The 12,546-nt window shown below is 33.6% G+C and overlaps 1 protein-coding gene across 1 annotated transcript; it reads left to right on the top strand.

Annotated features, from left to right (window-relative positions):
• Positions 1 to 1,467: 1,467 nt before the first annotated feature.
• On the top strand, positions 1,468 to 2,795 carry insb (insensible). The gene has a single exon (XM_068761829.1). The coding sequence runs from the start codon at positions 1,678 to 1,680 to the stop codon at positions 2,083 to 2,085; it is 408 nt and encodes a 135-aa protein (XP_068617930.1). The 5' UTR covers positions 1,468 to 1,677; the 3' UTR covers positions 2,086 to 2,795.
• Positions 2,796 to 12,546: the final 9,751 nt, after the last annotated feature.

Here is a 12,546-nt window from a genome sequence, read left to right as displayed (position 1 = left end):
TTGTTTTTGTTTAGAGAGAATTACATTTTGATACTTTAAGAATGTAACCAAATCCAAATTTTATATACGCAATGATTACATGCATCAAAGACATGACATCAATTGATGTGTGACATCGTACAATTATCTCAGGAATCGCTTGCTTGGTCTGTATACCAACAGGCTTACCGATTATATGCCTCGAATAACATAACTCTTAATACCTAAGGCATAAGGTTCTATATCCAAAGCCGGCGTTCTTGTATATGGCAAAGATATGAAGGGAAGTATGGAGCATGAAGCAACTCCTTTGTAACGCGTTTGATGCAACGCAAATGCATAGACGAGAGCGTATATTATATTTCTGATCGAGGGTTAGTAGGTCTTATATTATTTAATTAAATATATATAAATATAAATTAAATTACTAATAAAGATACAACCGTAAAAATAAAACAATAATTTTATTCAAAGAAGAAATTCAGAATCGTGGTGGACCACATTGGTAAGCTCACAGTTGCTCAGCGCACAATGGAAAGGGTCAGCTCTGGATTATTCAACGACATCGAATCATTAGTGAGAAGGTCCGTAGACCAAAGTGACTCAACAAGTTGAAGCTAGAGGGCCAGCCCCATATCTCGCAGAATAGATGGCAGCTGAAGTCTTCAAATTCTATTCCTTCAAATATAATAAAGACCAGTGGAGACATGTTAAAGTCCTCGAAAGACGATAGACGAAGACTGTTTCTCCCAGTTCTTATTGGAAATCTTAGAGGGATCGATGTTCCAACACGGGACGTCCTATGGCTGAAATGTTAATGATGAAGCAAAAATGTTAAAAAAATGTGCCACCCAAAATTATTTAATTTTAAAATAATAACAAATGTATTAATTAAGTTTAATTGTAACTTTCGTCTAATAATTAAGAGTTGTAGGGACATTTGCAACATTAAAATCATAGGTAATAAGAAGATGATACTAAATTAGATGAAATGAAGAAATTTTAATGTTTATTATAAGATAAGTCTAACGCCTACAACTTGGACGCGGATTATTAAGACATGGACGTAAGTCGATAGCAACTGACTGTTATACATGTAGGTAACTAGCGAGCTCGACAGCTCGTTTCCCGGTACTACATAAACCGAGTATTGATTTTTACAATTTACGCAGATAGCTATTAGTTTACATACAAGCACGTCCGAAATACAATGACACGAAGCTTTTCGAGCGCCGATGAAATGTTAATTAGACCGCGGCGGTGCGACCGCGCGGAAGGTCGCGAGGGGGCACGGGTGTTTGTTACGTGGTACGATGTAGGCTCCTATTGGCATCTTAAGACGAGGAATCCACCTGAGCCCGGCAGATGCGGCGCAGCTGTCGACCGGGCCGCACGCCCCGCGCGCCGCGCCGCCCCCCCGCCCCCGTTGCCCTCGCCGCCTGCCCGCGCAATCGCGCCCAACAGTTTTATTTTCCCGAATAAACTTTATCAAACAAAGCGTGCGTGCCCCGCGCCCTGCATCTGCTCGCCCAGCTGTTCCTACTGCAGCTGACCGTTCCGTCCCGCTCCGACGCGGGCGTAGACGGCGCGCGCGAGCGAGACGGCGCACGCTCCGTGTAATCGCATCGCGGCCCTTCAATTCCCTGTGCACGGCCCATTCGCAGTCCGTATCCCGACGCCGGCGGGCAAGCTACGATCATGACGAGCAAGCGCAAACGCGAACGCGAGAACGAAGTGGACCGGCGCGTGAAGCGACAGCGCCGCCGCAAGCGTTCTCGCAGCGAGCCGCTGAGGAACGACTCGGACAGCGCGGAGAAGCGGCAGGCGCTCAAGCGACTTTTCGGGCGCATTTGTTCCGTCGAGCTGGAGGCGGACCACAACGACGACTCGTCCGACAACCCAGACCGTGGCTTCGGCGACGAGAACGAGGACCCTCTACTGGACTCGGTGCCCGTGGACATGGATCCGGAGCAGCTTGGATTCTTGGTGTGCGCTCAGGAGACGCTCCGCTTCCTGCACGGTCGCGGCATCCCGATCGAACACCCTGTGTTCGCTCGCCTGCGCTCGCGCCTACTACGCGGCATCGGTGAGATGGCGGTAGCCTGAGCGTTGCTAGGCCCAGAGCCTCCCAGAACCTAAACCCCTGCGAACTTTTCAACCCTCAGTGAAACTTAATCAGTGTCGTTCCGTGTCTCCTTACTACGTACTCTCCACTTTCCTGCAGCAGAGGCTCTGGTTGTTCTCCTAAAATAAGGTTAATCGTTGCTAATGAAGCAACAGGTGGCCCACCAGGGCATTCTAGTCGCTGTCTAGTCAAAGTTTACGAATTATATTTGTTAAGCAAATCTTCTAAATATTATATAAATGGAGTAAAATCGTCCAATAGAGAAGCGTTTTCGTTTATGTCCTTTGAAATTGATTTTTAATGCTGTGCTTTGTTTTTTTTGACATGATAATTAAATATATATTAAAATTTTGTGCGTCATCTTAAAACTGTTGTCCTTAATTAATATTATTTGTGAACCGTAAACATATTTTTAAAAGTCTCAGTTTTGTGCGAACCGTTCTGAAGTACTTAAGCGTTCCTTTGTGTGACAAAAGGTATTATTGAATAAAAGCATTGTATTTTAAGGACTGGTTTATTTTAGTTTTATTTACAGAAAAACATTGTATTCGATTTGGCTTCACTTTTAAAAACAATTCAACATCTATTAAAAAAAGATTTCCTACTTAAAATTAAAATTATGCTAATCATTAGTATAGACTAGATAAAACTTTGGTAAATGTCTTACTTTCCGGTAATTATTATATGTATTGACGATCTAAAAATAAATATATTAATCTGTATCTTTACTATGTGTACATATAAAAAATAAAAATTATCTATTGCATTATGAATTTCATTTCCCTCACATAATTACATTTATTCAACAACAATACTATTTGTAAAATTTAATCTTTGTCTAAAATTCTTTTAAAAAATACTAAAATACACTTTTAAATATTGTTATTGATACAACATAATTTTAATTGACATGATTACAAAATAAATTAAATTTCATTTTCAAAATCTTATCATATTTAAGATATATTTGATTAAATTTTACTAGCGCGTGAAGACAGTAATTGCCCAAACATTAAACAATATCCATTCATTAATCATAAACCAATATACCTGTTAACGCGTAGTTTAGGCAGTCTTTATTGATAAACAAAAGGCCATAGCAGAACTATACTCATGTCCCTTTGGCGAAATTATTGTATAATAATTATCATTGAAAACTATTAGTAGTATATGCTATATTGCTACCGCGGTATGCGTATTCCATTAGTATTTTTTTCACATCTTCATTAGTGCATTTCTTTTTTAAGTTGTGGTCATTTAAATATATATTGATCAGTAATTTATGGAATTCCTCGGCAGTCATCTTTGGTTTCTTGGTTACATTATTTTCGCATTCCGTCGGTGGCAGCTCCGGTATCATTCTAAAATTAATAATGTTCACTTACATTAAATTCATTTGTTTATTTTTGATTGACAGTCATGTAGCTAGTGACATTTAATTAAAAGTATTATTTGTGGCCAGAATGAAAATATCACTTATTTATTTAAACCTCAATAGCGTTCAGATTAGTAATTTAATCTACACATACAAATGGATTCTGTCAGCACAGAGGGAAATTCTGGACAAAAGCATTTTTGCGCTTGTCACCTAAAGACAGCACATCTCTTCACTCTAGTAAAGGAACAACGTTCTTTTAAAAAAAACACCGTTCCATGTGGTCCATTGTGTATTTCCGCAAATGAAACGGAAATATGCCAGTTCATTTTATTAGTATTCCAAATTCAATGAAACTATTTTAATATTTAAACCTAAAGCGCCATTGTTAAAATTGTCACGTCGTTGACAATTAATTATGAAGCTGTGTTTAAATAAATTTCTATATAAAGTTGAATAGTTAGATTTATCACCATTTAGAAAACACTTTAAAGGGCTAATGGTATAATTATAAACACAACACACTTTTTATGACGAATGTTCACTGTTTCCCTTTAGGCTGTTGCGTGTTTTGAAGGTTTGAGGGAAAGGGCGCAGATGGCTCATATCCTAGACTTCGTTTTTGGTATCAAATCTCGAGGGCTTCCTCATGAGTCCCGGACTTGGACCGCTACTTTCTACTTTACTGGATTGCTCCCACGTCGCTTGAACGAAGACTCCGTGGACTAACTGGCGCAAGGAGCTTCTGAATGGAATCTTGGTTTGAGTTGTTACTCAAAACGCGTTAAGAATTCCGACTCAAGAGAACCCTAGGGTGCCTATTACCTGACTAATATTATTATAACTTCGTAAAGCATCGGTGCTGGTAAAAGATGTGGTTGAAGGAACTCTGGTAATGCTATCTATCTACAGTAAAGTACATGGGAAATAACTAGTTGTTTTTCACTGGCTTCGAATTATTTAATATTTTACTTGTCTTATTGTTGTCGCGTCGTCCGGAAACGAGAATGTGTCTCGGTATAAGGACGGAGTGACTTTTGGAGATACTTTCAACACTTATTTATTACAATCTCCTCCTCCCTGCGACGTATCCCTCACTATTGAGGATCGTTGTCCTTTTTGGGGAATCTTTATCGTACTATTTATCACTATATATATTGATAATACAAGAGATTCATTATAAATATACTACACAAGATATTAATAATTACAAGTTAATACTGAATGAAATCATAAGTATTTTAACAGAATCGGGTAAATTCATAATAGAAACAAAACAAGCAGATGCATATCTGATTAATCAGTATTAATAAAACACAATTGGAGTAATGAACAATAACTGAGAAATAATCTTTAGATGAATGCGCGTGACTCAATAGAAATTCCAATGCACATGTCACACAAAGAAACCTGTAAGGGACGTCCTGTTTGTTGAAATAATTTTATCGAAAGGAAAAAAACTTCCCACCTTGCACTTGGCGCCCCTCCGTCGGACAATCTTGCGCAAACCTTATGTTTACACCTTTATTCCGAAAAAATACTTCACAAACGCACTGAGCTATTAATCGTACAGGAACTGTCGACGAAATGCCCGAGCAAGACCGCCTGGTCGCTGTTGACGGTTCCTTTTTTTAAATAGCTTCCGAACCGTGGTACATTGTAATTTTGACCTTATTCTAATCGATAAGAGCTTAAATTCATTTAGTAACAATAAACAAGGGGTTCATCTGGGAGCCGGCTGGGGCTTATTTGTATGATTTACCCCAACATATGGTTCGGTGGGGGCAGAGCAGGCATCGATTTTTAACACGTGTATCACGGATTCAGAATTGAACATTACTCATGATTTTAAAGTTGATTTTCTATTTATTTCATAAAACATTTCAAAGTTTTCAATTAAGCATTTTTCTCATCATTGTAAATTGAAATTCTTGCCCTCGTATTATATTAAAGTACATTTATCAAAGTACGAAATTGTATAATTTTTAATAATACGTAAAATATTTTTAAAACGATTAATTAAATTATTTGATAAACTGGGTATGTTAAAAACAATATACGTGTTTTGTAATTATATTGATTGTCATTTATTTATAAATAAATGTATAAATGAGAAAAAAGTATTATTAAAGTATTAAGTAATAATAATTATTTTATTTATACGACCAAACATTATTTATCGGATTGTATGATCACTAACGTGACATACATTTATATTAAATTAATTTTAATATACATTAATGTTAAATATATATTTCGCAACTATAACAGATGACCACAGCGTTAATTATAATAATCCTGCCTAATAATTTTGTATGTAATAATAAATTCAGTGACACACGTGTCATGTTTAATTATATAAATATATATATATATGTGTGTACTTAATCTAGACATTATTATTATTTAAAAAGAATCAATTTTCAAATTTGGAATTCGAAATTCTTGTACGAATACTGTATTTTCTAACTTTCGTGCCAGTCTTCAATAAGCATTATTATGATTTTAAAATGAAGTGAGATTATAAAGAGAACGCAAGAACTAGGTATGGAATAGCATTTTTTTAAAACTTTCCAAAAAATAATTATATACAATATAGGTATATATGTATATATTGGCTTGACTAAATATTGTAGGCATTATTTAGGATTGAAACTCGATCAGACCAGGCGTCTTGTCAAACCACCTCAGATTGTTTGACTCTGACGATTGACAAATCGTATGACGTACTATTCTATACATAGCACTATCAAACGAGGCTCCCAATATCAGTCAAAGTGATTGGTGCGACACGAAGTTCTCGAAGATTAATTACGTGCATTAAACGGTATTCCTTTAAATACATTACTTTCGCCGGAACAAAATTTGATGTCATTTCTTTGATTAAGTATACACAATTTGTAAGCCTTCTTATTATTTGAATGTTTGTCAAAATGAGGTTATTCACCTTGCATACTTAGATAATAATTTGAATTAAGATATTATTAAGTAGCAATGACTCTTTAAAATTTGGTTTAATTACGTTAGTAAAGTTTTATAAATATTTCAATTAATAATTAAACTTTTTTAAATTTATACATTTATATTAGAAGAAACTGACAAGAGATTCAAGATTTCAAACGAGGACGAATTTGGAAAACTTTTAACGATTATTTAAGTTAAGGCAGCTCAATTTGATTTTACAGTCCGTTCGCGTTAAGGATACTGCGAATCACAGCTGTTCGCAGACCTGGCCCCGCCTGCGACCAATCAAATCATTTCTAATTATAAGGTCAAGCTTACAGTAACCAACTGAAGACACATTTTCGAACGCAACATCTATTCCGACGAACATTGATTATTCACTAAATTCTTAACGCCAACGGGCTTGGCTTCTATCAAATAAGGCAATTCTTGAGCACAGGGGATATTAATCATCAAAAGAGATATTTATGGAGGATATACCATAATCGCCACGCCAAGCAGGGTTGGAGATCACAGTGTGATATTATGGTAAACTTGTTTGTGAGCAGTGGCAATCTTATATAATTAATGCACAGAGTATGAATTATTTTTATACGAACCCGAGACCTACAATAGCAAGTGTCAGTCCTTTACAGCTGGGTTATTACTGCGCTTCCCAAGTAAATAATGGCATTATAAAATGAATAACACTCTATGGGTTTTTCAAAAAACAAATTGTTCAATGTTATCACATCTACGTCTGTTAACATTTACTTTAAGTATATATGTGCTATAATTTTACAATATTAGTGTAATAAAACCGCGTATTTACATCAATGAACTATGTTATCTTTGACGATATTGTGTGTATATATTTTTAGTAAGTAATAGAGAAGAAAATAAAATAAAATATAAGGTCTTTGAGTATGCCAAAGGAGGTAAAAATACATTTCAGTAAAAGCACTATTTCAAAAGTAAATCGGTGTAGACAAAAGAAACCTCTAGGAACATCAAACTGGCTGTAGGACGGCGCGTCTAGAGCAATAAGCAGCTTACTCGAGCTTTTCTCGTTCTATATTCAGTACAAAGGCGAATAATTAAAATGCTAAATTGTGATTCATTTACGATCCCTTAATTTTTTATACTTTTGTCGATCGTCTGAATTTAGCGCAGACCAAATAGATCCTTTATAACTTAATTAATTTCTCCGATATTTTACTTCTTATTACACAAAAAATATTTATCACAAAAATTACCGACTCAATTATAAGCTCTTCTCAGATCAAGGCGTGTTTGGAACCCTCGTAGTCACATTTTTTTGTTGAAGGATTATGGATGTCAATTTTATTCTCGTTTCTCTCAAATTGCGTTCTTCCGGCATTCGTTTCACAGAGGACTCAAATTTACTTTAATTGATATCTTCTTTAACTTCGTTTTAATTATTTAAGATAATGTCTCTGAAAGGTTCACATTGCCGTGTTAGTTATTTCTCTCTACTCCATTATGTTGGTTCATCCATTGAAATAAAAATTATGAGAATTCGCTCTGGCTTGAAGCTACATAAAGTGGTTTTGTTGGCGCCTTGCGTTTCATATATTCTATACATATTAACATAGACTTGACTACTATTTAATCGTAAAGATATTTCAAACTTAATAGTCTTCATCAAAATGAATAACAATGAATTTGACTGTCCTTCGCTTCTATCCACAGTTTCTTCTTTCGAGAATTGTTAAAAATATAAATATAAAATTCATTAATTCAACATTGAAACTTTTAACAGAACTCTTAAAGATCGTCAAAGTTTGTTTAAAATTCTATATTACTTTTGACAATGCTCTGCTTCGCAAAGTGTTTTACAGTTGTAGAGTAGAAGCCGGACAAAAACTCCAAAACAACAGATCCATTAAAAATGTTTAAGAACGAATTTATATTTATACACTTTTTGTCAGATATAGTTTAAATTAAAACAAAATAAACAAGCGAAATCATTGCCAAGTATTTTTGTCAATAATTAGCCTTTTATCTGATTCCGCTTTCTAATAAACATTTATCATAAATGATTTAATAGAGACATTTTAATGTCGAAATTTTGGAATAGCCAGTTTTTCGGTAACTAGATCCCGTCCTCGGCGAAGATCTATGCTTTGTTAGTTCCCGTAAATCTGTCGACATTCATGTGAACTAATTATACATATGTTATAAGACATTGCACTCGTGTAAACCAATATTAATTTATCACTTTATTAGTTGTATTTTTAATTTTTGTAATTTGTCTTATTTATATGTAGTGAGTATAAACAGTAAATGCTGTGACTACTTTTAAATATATACACTAATACTTCTTTATTCTTCTTTTAAATTCTATGCATATTTCATGTTAAATGGACGTTGATATGGCATCACTCGTTATTTTATTAATTTTCATAGCGTTTTATCTTACGATATTTTATTACAGAACAGTGCCGTCGAAATAAATTTTATATTTATTTACAATAAAGAATAATACGTGCTACTTATGTCTTAAAAGATAGATATTACCTTAAAATGTTTTTTTTTACAAATTTGTGTTCTGTTAGTTGCTGCTCAGTACGTATTTAATAACATATTATTTCTGCGCCTTACTTACGCAGGATAAATGTAATAAATTAGAATAAGCTAGTAATGTGTAACAATTCCTTCATGACTCTATGTGTACTCATATAAAAGGAAGTGCACAACAAATCTTAGACCTTTTTTTCTAAGTTTTATTTTAAAAATAAAAGTATTTTTATTCAAGAATTTTTAGTTGTTCGAAATGTATGGAACTTTATTTGCTGACTCATTTACATGGTTGATTATATTATTTATGCATGAAAAATTGTTATATTAGGGGAACCGGAAAGTAATGTCGTTTTTGTCAACATATTTCACAGAAAAACCGATTGGTTTTTACAGCTCCGGCATTGAAAATTTGTATACTAGATGGCAAGGGATTGTTGATAACGAAGATAAATATATTGTTGATTAGAAATAGAAACTTGTTAAAAATGTAGTTATGTGAATTTGATTCGAGAAAGCAATATTACTCTCCGGTCCCCCTAATATTTCATTTAAAACAACTTTGAGTATCTGACGGTTGTTTACTATTAACTACTAATAGAAAAAGATATTTTGAATTTGGAGAGTAAATGATTGAGAGTAAACAAAAGGAATAAAAAAATAAAAACCGTGACCGTGACGCAGTAACACCAATACAATGGTTTTCTCTACGTAATTTTTTGTCTAAGACCTTATCGACATTACCCAATGTGTCCAAGTAACTAAGTTCGTTACGAGCAATATGATCAATGCAGAGAATTCTCTCCTTATTTATCGATCTCATTTTTATCTATTTCAAGATTGTATTTTGCTTCATCTCTCCATAGAACGATAAATATTGTCCAATGCAATAATTTACTTGATCCAATATATTTTTACAGATATTAATATTAACAACAATGTAATAAAAAATATAGCTGTCACAGCTTTATTTCATGCATATCTAAGTAAAGTTATTATAATATTATATAAAGAAAAACCAAAAAAATAATTAAAAATAGAAGTACTTGAAATGAAACAAGTCTTTATATAGTTCGTAATATTTATACTGTAATAATTTTATAAAAGATAGTTTTATTTTTCTTAAATGGCAACACTACTCGACTCCGTCACTCTTTTGTAACAACTTCCGCTAAGACGATTGAAAATGGTGGGGTTGAAACAGCGTTTTGATTATTGAGCCGGGAGCTCGGTTACTCTTTCGATAACCATCGAAGTTATAAGTTGTCTGGTGGAAACTATGCTAGTTGGCCTTTATGAGTATTAAAAGTAGAGTAAAAGTATTTACTGTGCTGGGAATTAGAGTTTTTCTGATAATACATATCTGTAAATATATTATAATTAATTTGTCTTTTTGGCTCAAAAACGTCCACTGCATGGCACTAGTCTCCCCCAAAGATATCTATGGGGAATATACTATAATCGCCACACTTACTAGGCGGGTTGGCGATTGCAACGTGGTAATACCGTGGCAGTACACAGTACGTGGTAGTACAAGGAGGATGGATCCTCTCGAAACTTGTTTATGAGCTGTGGCAATCCTATATAGTTAAAACACTAAGTGTGAATTATATAAGATTGTATTCCGAGAATCGGCTACACAGTTAGACTGCCAAGGCTCAATTTCAATTGATTATTAGTCTGTATTTTGCCATATACTGTTTCAATGTAACTTTTTTCTCCACTTTTAATTTTTTTAGTTATGATTTTGCTTGTCAATAGTTTGTGCGTTATTGTGGTGCGTTATAAATATCATTTACAAATTTAAGCGGTTACAATAAAATTATATAAGAGTCTCACATACATCTATATACTTATAGTAATATTCAAAATACTAATAAATAATATTTACATAGTAATGATGATTCCACTATTGTCTTCTTTGACAGCAGAATATGAATATATTCTTTTATTGGTGAAAACTTCAAAACAACTTCATTTAAATTTTAAATGAAGTTATTGCCAACATAGTAATTTTAACAGTTGTTGTCTATTTGTTCATCTGGTCGTACTTAAACCTAAACATTATAGTTTATATCCAGTTACTAGTATAATTAGTAGCTAATAATAATTTTGTTGATTATCTGAAGTGTTAACATGTTGGAATAAGATCAGACAACAGATTGTAAGACATGAACCTGTACCTGTACCTTTCTTATCTAACTGTAGTACGGCTAATATTGAACGTAATTTGTAGCAAAAGTTTTGTAAGGTCAGGAAAGGTGGTTTCGCTATACTCTATCATCTCTAGCGCTATTATTCGTTTTCTAATTCCATGTTCAGTTATTCATCACATCAAATTTTTCTGCTACAATATGACGTTAAAATAAATGCCGCCGCAGTTTTTAACAAGTGACTAGTGTCAGAATTTGTAACACATTAAAAAGCTTTTTGAAAAAATTTAGTATCTTTGGTGAACGGAAAATTCTAGGCATTTTTGGCTATTCCTTTATTCTTCACACGCTTTTAGTATAACAACACAGAATCATACATTTAAGTAAATAAACGTTAAATGAAGCCTGCGTTTAATATTTGTATTATATTTGACTAGATCATTTGCTATACTTATCAATCATCAAAGGCCTAACATCAGGCGAAACAGATGTCAAATGCTTTGCCTGTAACCTAAAAAAAGTAATGATTAATAATGAAAACATATATGATATCAATTATAATTATGTATTGTTTCGGAGGCTGGTTTAGTGCTGAAATGAAGTCCACAGACCGGCAAGCACAGCGTAAGATGTTCAGCTACATGGTGTAGAAGGAACTCTGTGAAGGTCGTCAGAAAAGACTGGATGCAGACGGTTTCCATTCGGTTCTGTCAGAAATCTATTGGGAAAGCCTATGTACAGCAATTGCTGTCTTACGGCTGAAATGACGATCACGTTAAATACTTAATAATAATATTATTTATCTGAGTATTATTATGTTATTAATTCAAAATACTTTAATGCTTAGAATATTAATATAATATTAATCTAAAGATATTAAATACAGATTAATAAATGAAAATCAAATTAATTAAATTCTATTCTTGGTATTTACTTTTGTTTATTCTCTTTTATTTTATGTGTTGTCTGCTATTATTCAATAGCTGCATAGCTTTCTAATTTTTTTTTTTCGTCTCCGATTTTCTTTCTCTCACTGCTTCACTTTATCATTCGATACACTTTCCGTTCACGATGCGATCAATATTCCGCTTCTCTATCGATTTTAAAATAAACTACACTGTAATGCCTTAGAATTTTCATAGAATATGTTTAAAAACTTCAATAAATAAGAAAGTGTTAGTGTAAAGTATTGAAAGTATGAAAGATTAAGTTAAAATTTTAGGTTAGGAGTGAATTGTTATAATAATTTTATTGAGGTTGTTTCTGATTCGATCTAGTTTGTTGTGGATTTTTATTAGATCATCTCATTAAAACCGTCGTACCTTAATTTTAAGTTAATGGTTGTCATTATAGGGGGCCTCAAATTGGTACCAAAATTTTGCATTTCATCATTCTACTTTTCAAGTGACCACAGTGGACTGGAAAGTAAT

This window comes from Battus philenor, unplaced genomic scaffold (genome assembly GCF_028537555.1).
Source record: "Battus philenor isolate CCGP_79_NKW_IND1 unplaced genomic scaffold, ilBatPhil1.0.hap1 SCAF_15, whole genome shotgun sequence".
Taxonomy (NCBI): Eukaryota; Metazoa; Arthropoda; class Insecta; order Lepidoptera; family Papilionidae; genus Battus; species Battus philenor.
Note: the sequence above shows the minus strand (reverse complement) of the source record. Positions and strands in the feature narration are given on the sequence as shown.